The following is a 14,411-nucleotide window of genomic DNA, read 5'->3' on the forward strand; positions in this document are numbered from 1 at the left end:
CCGGGTAAGACGACTGTTCTCCGCAGTTTCATGAGTTCCTCCTTTGTGTAAACGCGGTACGGCGCCGGCCGGGAGGCGGGGAACGGAGCCGGGGGGCGGGAACGGAGCCGGGGGGCGGGGCCGGAGCCGGGGGGCGGGGCCGGGGGACTCAGAGCCAAGACACATCGCAACGACACGACGAAAACACTCAATCCAGCCGAATAAAGTCAAAACAAGTTAATGTAAAGCGATTCCAGTGCGTGTCCCGATCGTTGGTGAAGTTCCTCTTTCATATAAACGTGTATATAAACGTGTACCGACGACACGCCGTACTTTAGCGCGGCCGGAGGGCGCGGGGGGGGGGGCTGGTGGGCTCGCTCGGAGCTAGCTCACGTCACAACAACACAACGAACGCAACGAAAAACGCTCAAATCCAGCCGAAAAAAGTCAAAAACAGTTGAATTAAAAAACTATTCCAGCGCGTGTCCCTATCGTACAGTAAAATAGATAAAATATACTAATTATATTTACAAAATATAGGAGATAAAGCACAATAAGTGTGAGAAAGACGAGAGAGCGTTTACACCGGGCTGCCAGCTGTACCAGCGCCTTATGTAGTATAGCACACATATGTAGTATAGCACACATATGTAGTATAGCACACATATGTAGTGTAGCACACATATGTAGTATAGTACAAATATGTAGTGTAGCACACATATGTAGAATAGCATATATATGTAGTATAGTACACATATGTAGTATAGCACACATATGTAGTATAGCACACATATGTAGTATAGCACACATATGTAGTATAGCACACATATGTAGTATAGCACACATATGTAGTATAGCACACATATGTAGTATAGCACACATATGTAGTGTAGCACACATATGTAGTATAGTACAAATATGTAGTGTAGCACACATATGTAGAATAGCATATATATGTAGTATAGTACACATATGTAGTATAGCACACATATGTAGTATAGCACACATATGTAGTATAGCACACATATGTAGTATAGCACACATATGTAGTATAGTACAAATATGTAGTGTAGCACACATATGTAGTGTAGCACACATATGTAGTATAGCACACATAATGTAGTATAGCACACATATGTAGTGTAGCACACATATGTAGTATAGCACACATATGTAGTGTAGGACACATATGTAGTATAGGACACATATGTAGTATAGCACACATATGTAGTATAGTACACATATGTAGAATAGTACACATATGTAGTATAGCACACATATGTAGTATAGCACATATATGTAGTATAGTACACATATGTAGTATAGCACACATATGTAGTATAGCACACATATGTAGTATAGCACACATATGTAGTATAGTACACATATGTAGTATAGCACACATATGTAGTATAGCACACATATGTAGTATAGCACACATATGTAGTATAGTACAAATATGTAGTGTAGCACACATAATGTAGTATAGCAGACATATGTAGTATAGTACACATATGTAGTATAGTACACATATGTAGTATAGCACACATATGTAGTATAGCACACATAATGTAGTATAGCACACATATGTAGTGTAGCACACATATGTAGTATAGTACACATATGTAGTATAGCACACATATGTAGTATAGCACACATATGTAGTATAGCACACATATGTAGTATAGCACACATATGTAGTATAGCACACATAATGTAGTATAGTACATATATGTAGTATAGCACACATATGTAGTATAGTACACATATGTAGTATAGTACACATATGTAGTATTGCACACATATGTAGTATAGTACACATATGTAGTATAGTACACATATGTAGTATAGCACACATATGTAGTATAGCACACATATGTAGTATAGCACACATATGTAGTATAGCACAAATATGTAGTATAGTACACATATGTAGTATAGCACACATATGTAGTATAGCACACATATGTAGTATAGCACACATATGTAGTATAGTACACATATGTAGTGTAGCACACATATGTAGTATAGTACAAATATGTAGTGTAGCACACATATGTAGAATAGCATATATATGTAGTATAGCATATATATGTAGTATAGTACACATATGTAGTATAGCACACATATGTAGTATAGTACAAATATGTAGTGTAGCACACATATGTAGAATAGCATATATATGTAGTATAGCATATATATGTAGTATAGTACACATATGTAGTATAGTACACATATGTAGTATAGTACACATATGTAGTATAGCACAAATATGTAGTATAGTACACATATGTAGTATAGCACACATATGTAGTATAGCACACATATGTAGTATAGCACACATATGTAGTATAGCACACATATGTAGTGTAGCACACATATGTAGTATAGTACAAATATGTAGTGTAGCACACATATGTAGTATAGCACACATATGTAGTATAGCACACATATGTAGTATAGCACACATTTGTAGTATAGCACACATATGTAGTATAGCACACATAATGTAGTATAGTACATATATGTAGTATAGCACACATATGTAGTATAGTACACATATGTAGTATTGCACACATATGTAGTATAGTACACATATGTAGTATAGTACATATATGTAGTATAGCACACATATGTAGTATAGTACACATATGTAGTATAGTACACATATGTAGTATAGTACACATATGTAGTATAGCACAAATATGTAGTATAGTACACATATGTAGTATAGCACACATATGTAGTATAGCACACATATGTAGTATAGCACACATATGTAGTGTAGCACACATATGTAGTATAGCACACATATGTAGTATAGCACACATATGTAGTATAGCACACATATGTAGTATAGCACACATATGTAGTATAGCACACATAATGTAGTATAGTACATATATGTAGTATAGCACACATATGTAGTATAGTACACATATGTAGTATTGCACACATATGTAGTATAGTACACATATGTAGTATAGTACATATATGTAGTATAGCACACATATGTAGTATAGTACACATATGTAGTATAGTACACATATGTAGTATAGTACACATATGTAGTATAGCACAAATATGTAGTATAGTACACATATGTAGTATAGCACACATATGTAGTATAGCACACATATGTAGTATAGCACACATATGTAGTATAGCACACATATGTAGTGTAGCACACATATGTAGTATAGTACAAATATGTAGTGTAGCACACATATGTAGAATAGCATATATATGTAGTATAGCATATATATGTAGTATAGCACACATATGTAGTATAGCACACATATGTAGTATAGCACACATATGTAGTATAGCACACATATGTAGTATAGCACACATATGTAGTATAGCACACATAATGTAGTATAGCACACATATTGTAGTGTGGCACACATATGTAGTATAGCACACATATGTAGTATAGCACACATATGTAGTATAGTACACATATGTAGTATAGTACACATATGTAGTATAGTACAAATATGTAGTGTAGCACACATATGTAGTATAGCACACATATGTAGTATAGCACACATATGTAGTATAGCACACATATGTAGTATAGTACACATATGTAGTATAGCACACATATGTAGTATAGTACACATATGTAGTATAGCACACATATGTAGTATAGTACACATATGTAGTATAGTACACATATGTAGTATAGTACACATATGTAGTATAGCACATATATGTAGTATAGTACACATATGTAGTATAGCACACATATGTAGTATAGCACACATAATGTAGTATAGTACATATATGTAGTATAGCACACATATGTAGTATAGTACACATATGTAGTATAGTACACATATGTAGTATAGCACACATATGTAGTATAGCACACATATGTAGTATAGTGCACATATGTAGTATAGTACATGTAGTATAGTACACATATGTAGTGTAGTACACATATGTAGTATAGCACACATATGTAGTATAGCACACATATGTAGTATAGTGCACATATGTAGTATAGCACACATATGTAGTATAGTACATATATGTAGTATAGTGCACATATGTAGTATAGTACATGTAGTATAGTACACATATGTAGTATAGTACATATATGTAGTATAGCACATATATGTAGTATAGTACACATATGTAGTATAGTACACATATGTAGTATAGCACACATATGTAGTATAGTACACATATGTAGTATAGTACACATATGTAGTATAGCACACATATGTAGTATAGCGCACATATGTAGTATAGTGCACATATGTAGTATAGCACACATATGTAGTATAGTACATATATGTAGTATAGTGCACATATGTAGTATAGTACATGTAGTATAGTACACATATGTAGTATAGTACATATATGTAGTATAGCACATATATGTAGTATAGTACACATATGTAGTATAGCACACATATGTAGTATAGTACACATATGTAGTATAGTGCACATATGTAGTATAGCACACATATGTAGTATAGTACATATATGTAGTATAGTGCACATATGTAGTATAGCACACATATGTAGTATAGTACATATATGTAGTATAGCACACATATGTAGTATAGTACACATATGTAGTGTAGCACACATATGTAGTATAGTACAAATATGTAGTGTAGCACACATATGTAGTATAGCACACATATGTAGTATAGCACACATAATGTAGTATAGTACAAATATGTAGTGTAGCACACATATGTAGTATAGCACACATATGTAGTATAGCACACATAATGTAGTATAGCACACATATGTAGTGTAGCACACATATGTAGTATAGTACACATATGTAGTATAGCACACATATGTAGTGTAGCACACATATTTAGTATAGTACAAATATGTAGTGTAGCACACATATGTAGTATAGCACACATATGTAGTATAGCACACATATGTAGTGTAGCACACATATGTAGTATAGTACAAATATGTAGTGTAGCACACATATGTAGTATAGTACACATATGTAGTATAGCACACATAATGTAGTATAGTACACATATGTAGTATTGCACACATATGTAGTATAGTACACATATGTAGTATAGTACATATATGTAGTATAGCACACATATGTAGTATAGTACACATATGTAGTATTGCACACATATGTAGTATAGTACACATATGTAGTATAGTACATATATGTAGTATAGCACACATATGTAGTATAGTACACATATGTAGTATAGTACACATATGTAGTATAGCACAAATATGTAGTATAGCACACATATGTAGTATAGCACACATATGTAGTATAGCACACATATGTAGTATAGCACACATATGTAGTATAGCACACATATGTAGTGTAGCACACATATGTAGTATAGCACACATATGTAGTATAGCACACATATGTAGTATAGCACACATATGTAGTATAGCACACAGTATAGCACACATATGTAGTATAGCACACATATGTAGTATAGTACACATATGTAGTATAGCACACATATGTAGTATAGTACACATATGTAGTATAGTACACATATGTAGTATAGTACACATATGTAGTATAGCACACATATGTAGTATAGCACACATATGTAGTATAGCACACATATGTAGTATAGTACACATATGTAGTATAGCACACATATGTAGTATAGCACACATATGTAGTATAGTACACATATGTAGTATAGCACACATATGTAGTATAGCACACATATGTAGTATAGTACACATATGTAGTACACTTCCGCTTGAGTTCTCAAATCGGCGAAAAATGGTCGATCCCCTTTAAGTCTTTGTGTCTAACCGACAACAACAAAACCACAACAAAAATGTGTTTAAAAGTCTCAATGTTCAATAGGAATAATGTGATCCGCTCATTAACATGTGAGGAGCAGACATGAGGAGCAGACATGAGGAGCAGACATGAGGAGCAGACATGAGGAGCAGACATGAGAGAAGACATGAGGAGCAGACATGAGGAGCAGACATGAGGAGCAGACATGAGGAGCAGACATGAGGAGCAGACATGAGGAGCAGACATGAGGAGCAGACATGAGAGAAGACATGAGGAGCAGACATGAGGAGCAGACATGAGGAGCAGACATGAGGAGCAGACATGAGGAGCAGACATGAGAGAAGACATGAGGAGCAGACATGAGGAGCAGACATGAGGAGCAGACATGAGGAGCAGACATGAGGAGCAGACATGAGGAGCAGACATGAGGAGCAGACATGAGGAGCAGACATGAGAGAAGACATGAGGAGCAGACATGAGAGAAGACATGAGGAGCAGACATGAGGAGCAGACATGAGGAGCAGACATGAGGAGCAGACATGAGGAGCAGACATGAGGAGCAGACATAAGAGCAGACATGAGGAGCAGACATGAGGAGCAGACATGAGAGCAGACATGAGGAGCAGACATGAGGAGCAGACATGAGGAGCAGACATGAGGAGCAGACATGAGAGCAGACATGAGAGCAGACATGAGGAGCAGACATGAGGAGCAGACATGAGGAGCAGACATGAGGAGCAGACATGAGGAGCAGACATAAGAGCAGACATGAGGAGCAGACATGAGGAGCAGACATGAGAGCAGACATGAGGAGCAGACATGAGAGCAGACATGAGGAGCAGACATGAAGAGCAGACATGAAGAGCAGACATGAGGAGCAGACATGAGGAGCAGACATGAGGAGCAGACATAAGAGCAGACATAAGAGCAGACATAAGAGCAGACAGGTGGAGCAGACATGAGGAGCAGACATAAGAGCAGACATGAGGAGCAGACATAAGAGCAGACATAAGAGCAGACATGAGGAGCAGACATAAGAGCAGACATGAGAGCAGACATAAGAGCAGACATGAGGAGCAGACATGAGGAGCAGACATGAGGAGCAGACATGAGGAGCAGACATGAGGAGCAGACATGAGGAGCAGACATGAGGAGCAGACATGAGGAGCAGACATGAGGAGCAGACATGAGGAGCAGACATGAGAGCAGACATGAGAGCAGACATGAGGAGCAGACATGAGGAGCAGACATGAGGAGCAGACATGAGGAGCAGACATGAGGAGCAGACATGAGAAGCAGACATAAGAGCAGACATAAGAGCAGACATGAGGAGCAGACATGAGGAGCAGACATGAGGAGCAGACATGAGGAGCAGACATGAGGAGCAGACATGAGGAGCAGACATGAGGAGCAGACATGAGAGCAGACATGAGGAGCAGACATGAGAGCAGACATGAGGAGCAGACATAAGAGCAGACATGAGGAGCAGACATAAGAGCAGACATAAGAGCAGACATAAGAGCAGACATAAGAGCAGACATGAGGAGCAGACATGAGGAGCAGACATGAGGAGCAGACATGAAGAGCAGACATGAGGAGCAGACATGAGGAGCAGACATGAGGAGCAGACATGAGGAGCAGACATAAGAGCAGACATAAGAGCAGACATAAGAGCAGACATGAGGAGCAGACATGAGGAGCAGACATGAGAGCAGACATGAGAGCAGACATGAGGAGCAGACATGAGGAGCAGACAGGTGGAGCAGACATGAGGAGCAGACATGAGGAGCAGACATGAGGAGCAGACATGAGGAGCAGACATGAGAGAAGACATGAGGAGCAGACATGAGGAGCAGACATGAGGAGAAGACATGAGGAGCAGACATGAGGAGCAGACATGAGGAGCAGACATGAGGAGCAGACAGGTGGAGGAGCAGACATGAGGAGCAGACATAAGAGCAGACAGGTGGAGGAGCAGACGTGTGGAGCAGACAGGTGGAGGAGCAGACATGAGGAGCAGACAGGTGGAGGAGCAGACATGAGGAGCAGACAGGTGGAGGAGCAGACATGAGGAGCAGACAGGTGGAGGAGCAGACATGAGGAGCAGACAGGTGGAGGAGCAGACGTGTGGAGCAGACAGGTGGAGGAGCAGACATGAGGAGCAGACAGGTGGAGGAGCAGACATGAGGAGCAGACAGGTGGAGGAGCAGACGTGTGGAGCAGACAGGTGGAGGAGCAGACATGAGGAGCAGACAGGTGGAGGAGCAGACGTGTGGAGCAGACAGGTGGAGGAGCAGACATGAGGAGCAGACAGGTGGAGGAGCAGACGTGTGGAGCAGACAGGTGGAGGAGCAGACATGAGGAGCAGACAGGTGGAGGAGCAGACATGAGGAGCAGACAGGTGGAGGAGCAGACATGAGGAGCAGACAGGTGGAGGAGCAGACGTGTGGAGCAGACAGGTGGAGGAGCAGACATGAGGAGCAGACAGGTGGAGGAGCAGACGTGTGGAGCAGACAGGTGGAGGAGCAGACATGAAGAGCAGACAGGTGGAGGAGCAGACGTGTGGAGCAGACAGGTGGAGGAGCAGACATGAGGAGCAGACAGGTGGAGGAGCAGACAGGTGGAGGAGCAGACGTGTGGAGCAGACAGGTGGAGGAGCAGACGTGTGGAGCAGACAGGTGGAGGAGCAGACATGAGGAGCAGACAGGTGGAGGAGCAGACGTGTGGAGCAGACAGGTGGAGGAGCAGACATGAGGAGCAGACAGGTGGAGGAGCAGACGTGTGGAGCAGACAGGTGGAGGAGCAGACATGTGGAGCAGACAGGTGGAGGAGCAGACGTGTGGAGCAGACAGGTGGAGGAGCAGACATGAGGAGCAGACAGGTGGAGGAGCAGACGTGTGGAGCAGACAGGTGGAGGAGCAGACATGAGGAGCAGACAGGTGGAGGAGCAGACGTGTGGAGCAGACAGGTGGAGGAGCAGACATGAGGAGCAGACAGGTGGAGGAGCAGACGTGTGGAGCAGACAGGTGGAGGAGCAGACATGAGGAGCAGACAGGTGGAGGAGCAGACATGAGGAGCAGACAGGTGGAGGAGCAGACGTGTGGAGCAGACAGGTGGAGGAGCAGACATGAGGAGCAGACAGGTGGAGGAGCAGACGTGTGGAGCAGACAGGTGGAGGAGCAGACATGAGGAGCAGACAGGTGGAGGAGCAGACGTGTGGAGCAGACAGGTGGAGGAGCAGACATGAGGAGCAGACAGGTGGAGGAGCAGACGTGTGGAGCAGACAGGTGGAGGAGCAGACATGAGGAGCAGACAGGTGGAGGAGCAGACATGAGGAGCAGACAGGTGGAGGAGCAGACGTGTGGAGCAGACAGGTGGAGGAGCAGACATGAGGAGCAGACAGGTGGAGGAGCAGACGTGTGGAGCAGACAGGTGGAGGAGCAGACATGAGGAGCAGACAGGTGGAGGAGCAGACGTGTGGAGCAGACAGGTGGAGGAGCAGACATGAGGAGCAGACAGGTGGAGGAGCAGACATGAGGAGCAGACAGGTGGAGGAGCAGACGTGTGGAGCAGACAGGTGGAGGAGCAGACATGAGGAGCAGACAGGTGGAGGAGCAGACGTGTGGAGCAGACAGGTGGAGGAGCAGACATGAGGAGCAGACAGGTGGAGGAGCAGACGTGTGGAGCAGACAGGTGGAGGAGCAGACATGAGGAGCAGACAGGTGGAGGAGCAGACATGAGGAGCAGACAGGTGGAGGAGCAGACGTGTGGAGCAGACAGGTGGAGGAGCAGACATGAGGAGCAGACAGGTGGAGGAGCAGACGTGTGGAGCAGACAGGTGGAGGAGCAGACATGAGGAGCAGACAGGTGGAGGAGCAGACATGAGGAGCAGACAGGTGGAGGAGCAGACATGAGGAGCAGACAGGTGGAGGAGCAGACGTGTGGAGCAGACAGGTGGAGGAGCAGACATGAGGAGCAGACAGGTGGAGGAGCAGACATGTGGAGCAGACAGGTGGAGGAGCAGACGTGTGGAGCAGACAGGTGGAGGAGCAGACATGAGGAGCAGACAGGTGGAGGAGCAGACATGTGGAGCAGACAGGTGGAGGAGCAGACGTGTGGAGCAGACAGGTGGAGGAGCACTTACTCGGGTCGGGACAGTGTGGTGAGCGCGCGGCAGAAGAACCAGCCTAGAAAGGGCAGGTCGCGGCCCGTGAAGCCCGGCGACGGTGCTCCTGGCTGGGCACGCGAGGATGCGGCGCTGGGGGCGGCTCCCTCCGGCTCCGGCTCCTCGAAATTAGATGTGTCATCTTCAGAGCTGAGCGCCGGCACGAACGGAGGGACCGCTGAGGACGAGAGGGGACAGATGGGTTAAAGACGAGGGGGTAGAGGAGGGGGCGACCGCTGAGGACGTGAGAGACGGGTTAAAGACGAGGGGGTAGAGGGAAGAGAGAGGGGGGTAAGGAGGGAGGGACCGCTCAGGACGGGAGGACACAAATACTGTGAATAAAGAACAGAGAGAGAGAGGAAGGAGAAAAGGGGTGTGTGCAGTGTGCAGCGAGCGAGCGAGCGAGAGAGAGGTGCAGTGTGCAGCGAGCGAGCGAGCGAGAGAGAGAGAGGTGCAGTGTGCAGCGAGCGAGCGAGCGAGAGAGGTGCAGTGTGCAGCGAGAGAGAGAGAGGTGCAGTGTGCAGCGAGCGAGCGAGCGAGCGAGAGAGAGAGAGGTGCAGTGTGCAGCGAGCGAGCGAGCGAGAGAGAGAGAGGTGCAGTGTGCAGCGAGCGAGCGAGCGAGAGAGAGGTGCAGTGTGCAGCGAGCGAGCGAGAGAGAGAGAGAGAGGTGCAGTGTGCAGCGAGCGAGCGAGCGAGAGAGAGAGAGAGAGGTGCAGTGTGCAGCGAGCGAGCGAGAGAGAGAGAGAGAGAGAGAGAGGTGCAGTGTGGAGCGAGAGAGAGAGAGAGAGAGAGGTGCAGTGTGGAGCGAGAGAGAGAGAGAGAGAGAGGTGCAGTGTGGAGCGAGAGAGCGAGAGAGAGAGAGAGAGGTGCAGTGTGGAGCGAGAGAGCGAGAGAGAGAGAGAGAGGTGCAGTGTGGAGCGAGAGAGCGAGAGAGAGAGAGAGAGGTGCAGTGTGGAGCGAGAGAGAGAGAGAGAGAGAGAGAGAGAGAGAGAGAGAGAGAGAGAGAGAGAGAGAGAGAGGTGCAGTGTGGAGCGAGAGAGCGAGAGAGAGAGAGAGAGGTGCAGTGTGGAGCGAGAGAGAGAGAGAGAGAGAGAGAGAGAGAGAGAGAGAGAGAGAGAGAGAGAGAGAGAGGTGCAGTGTGAGAGCAGCTAGAAGAGGGGAGATGCGACTCCAACAGCTCTTCCCCTCTGAGGTCCTCTCTCTTCCCTCTGAGGTCCTCTCTCTTCACTCTGAGGTCCTCTCTTCCCTCTGAGGTCCTCTCTCTTCCCTCTGAGGTCCTCTCTCTTCCCTCTGAGGTCCTCTCTCTTCACTCTGAGGTCCTCTCTCTTCCCTCTGAGGTCCTCTCTCTTCCCTCTGAGGTCCTCTCTCTTCACTCTGAGGTCCTCTCTCTTCCCTCTGTTTGCTGTGACCCGAACCAACAGTTTTCAAGTGAGTCGGTCGGTAAATCCTTACTTTTTTAACTTTGAAGGAAAAAAAAAAGATTCGAATTTTGCCATTTGCGGTCGGAGTGACCGCCAGGGGTCAGTCCAGGGGTCAGAGGCTTCAACAGTCCAGGGGTCAGAGGCTTCAACAGTCCAGGGGTCAGAGGCTTCAACAGTCCAGGGGTCAGAGGCTTCAACAGTCCAGGGGTCAGAGGCTTCAACAGTCCAGGGGTCAGAGGCTTCAACAGTCCAGGGGTCAGAGGCTTGAGAATGTCATTAACCATGAGAATGTCACTATGATCAAGTGTGACACATGTCACATGTAGAAGTGATGAGGACCAAACAGAACCCTCAGAACCCTCAAATCCCTTAGAACCCTCAGAACCCTGTGACCTTTACCTTTGTGGAGGTGGTTCCAGTCGGTGGAGCTGAAGAACCCATGACAGCGCAGACCTTCAAAGCCCAGTCTGTCTCTGGCTCCACACAGAAGACCTTTAACAAGCTCTGAGAAGGCCTCTGACACCCGCGGGTGCTGCGGGAGCTTCAGGGAGAGCTGCAGAACACACCAGAACATCAGAACACACCAGAACATCAGAACACACCAGAACATCAGAACACACCAGAACATCAGAACACACCAGAACACCAGAACACACCAGAACATCAGAACATCAGAACACACCAGAACACACCAGAACATCAGAACATCAGAACACACCAGAACATCAGAACATCAGAACACACCAGAACACACCAGAACATCAGAACATCAGAACACACCAGAACATCAGAACACACCAGAACATCAGAACACACCAGAACATCAGAACACACCAGAACACCAGAACACACCAGAACATCAGAACATCAGAACACACCAGAACATCAGAACACACCAGAACATCAGAACACATCAGAACATCAGAACACACCAGAACATCAGAACACACCAGAACATCAGAACACACCAGAACATCAGAACACACCAGAACATCAGAACACACCAGAACATCAGAACACCAGAACATCAGAACATCAGAACACACCAGAACACTAAACGCTCTGATGCAGGAGAACACGTTGTAGCTGGTGGAACACTAAACGCTCTGATGCAGGAGAACACGTTGTACCTGGTGGAACACTAAACGCTCTGATGCAGGAGAACACGTTGTACCTGGTGGAACACTAAACGCTCTGATGCAGGAGAACACGTTGTACCTGGTGGAACACTAAACGCTCTGATGCAGGAGAACACGTTGTACCTGGTGGAACACTAAACGCTCTGATGCAGGAGAACACGTTGTACCTGGTGGAACACTAAACGCTCTGATGCAGGAGAACACGTTGTACCTGGTGGTTTATGATGTTCCTCTTGGTTCCATCATTAAAAGGAGACGTTCCGTAGATCATCTCATAAGCAACGACTCCCAGAGACCACCAGTCGCACTCGGGGCCATACGAGGCCCCAGAACCCGACATCACAGAGAGAACCTCGGGGGAGAGGTACTCTTGAGTCCTGACGTGAACCGAGCTGGAGGAAACCTAGAACAGACGTGTGTTTGATTCATGTGTTCTGAGAGCGTCAACATCAGAGGAACCCATGTGTTCTAAACACTCACGGTTCTAAACACTCACGGTTCTAACCACACACGGTTCTAAACACACACGGTTCTAAACACTCACGGTTCTAACCACACACGGTTCTAAACACTCACGGTTCTAACCACACACGGTTCTAAACACTCACGGTTCTAACCACACACGGTTCTAAACACTCACGGTTCTAACCACACACGGTTCTAAACACTCACGGTTCTAACCACACACGGTTCTAAACACTCACGGTTCTAACCACACACGGTTCTAAACACACACGGTTCTAAACACTCACGGTTCTAAACACTCACGGTTCTAAACACTCACGGTTCTAAACACTCACGGTTCTAACCACACACGGTTCTAAACACTCACGGTTCTAACCACACACGGTTCTAAACACTCACGGTTCTAACCACACACGGTTCTAACCACACACGGTTCTAAACACTCACGGTTCTAACCACACACGGTTCTAACCACACACGGTTCTAAACACTCACGGTTCTAACCACACACGGTTCTAACCACACACGGTTCTAAACACTCACGGTTCTAAACACTCACGGTTCTAAACACTCACGGTTCTAACCACACACGGTTCTAAACACTCACGGTTCTAACCACACACGGTTCTAACCACACACGGTTCTAACCACACACGGTTCTAAACACTCACAGTTCTTTCTGCTGTGAGTTTGGCGGCAGATCCAAAGTCAGCGAGTTTGATGTGTCCAGTGCGATCGATGAGAACGTTCTCTGGTTTCACGTCTCTGGAACGAGAAGAACAGATGAGACTTCAAAGAGAAGAACAGATGAGACTTTAAAGAGAAGAAGACTTCAAAGAGAAGAACAGATGAGACTTCAAAGAGAAGAACAGAGACTTCAAAGAGAAGAACAAATGAGACTTCAAAGAGAAGAACAGATGAGACTTTAAAGAGAAGAACAGATGAGACTTCAAAGAGAAGAACAGATGAGACTTTAAAGAGAAGAACAGATGAGACTTTAAAGAGAAGAACAGAGACTTCAAAGAGAAGAACAGATGAGACTTCAAAGAGAAGAACAGATGAGACTTCAAAGAGAAGAACAGATGAGACTTTAAAGAGAAGAACAGATGAGACTTTAAAGAGAAGAACAGATGAGACTTTAAAGAGAAGAACAGATGAGACTTTAAAGAGAAGAACAGATGAGACTTTAAAGAGAAGAAGACTTCAAAGAGAAGAACAGATGAGACTTCAAAGAGAAGAACAGATGAGACTTCAAAGAGAAGAACAGATGAGACTTTAAAGAGAAGAACAGATGAGACTTCAAAGAGAAGAACAGATGAGACTTTAAAGAGAAGAACAGATGAGACTTCAAAGAGAAGAACAGATGAGACTTTAAAGAGAAGAACAGATGAGACTTTAAAGAGAAGAACAGATGAGACTTTAAAGAGAAGAAGACTTCAAAGAGAAGAACAGATGAGACT

At 45.0% G+C, this 14,411-nt stretch overlaps 1 protein-coding gene across 1 annotated transcript in view; it reads right to left on the reverse strand.

Moving 5' to 3' along the window:
* LOC140373440 (citron Rho-interacting kinase-like) overlaps nt 1–14,411 on the reverse strand; it is a gene marked incomplete at its 3' end in the record, with an annotated part of 87,234 nt that overhangs the window by 55,211 nt on the left and 17,612 nt on the right. Inside the window, exons 6-9 of the mRNA XM_072459908.1 lie at nt 13,623–13,716; nt 12,698–12,889; nt 11,747–11,900; nt 9,906–10,104 (exon numbers count right to left, since the gene is read on the reverse strand). Coding sequence (XP_072316009.1) covers nt 9,906–10,104; nt 11,747–11,900; nt 12,698–12,889; nt 13,623–13,716 — 639 coding nt within the window. The remainder of the gene's footprint in view (nt 1–9,905; nt 10,105–11,746; nt 11,901–12,697; nt 12,890–13,622; nt 13,717–14,411) is intronic.

The sequence above is a fragment of the Eucyclogobius newberryi genome, unplaced genomic scaffold, assembly GCF_026437365.1.
Source record: "Eucyclogobius newberryi isolate DKJ021-1_F unplaced genomic scaffold, fEucNew1.0.hap1 SCAF_295, whole genome shotgun sequence".
In the NCBI taxonomy this organism is placed as follows: domain Eukaryota; kingdom Metazoa; phylum Chordata; class Actinopteri; order Gobiiformes; family Gobiidae; genus Eucyclogobius; species Eucyclogobius newberryi.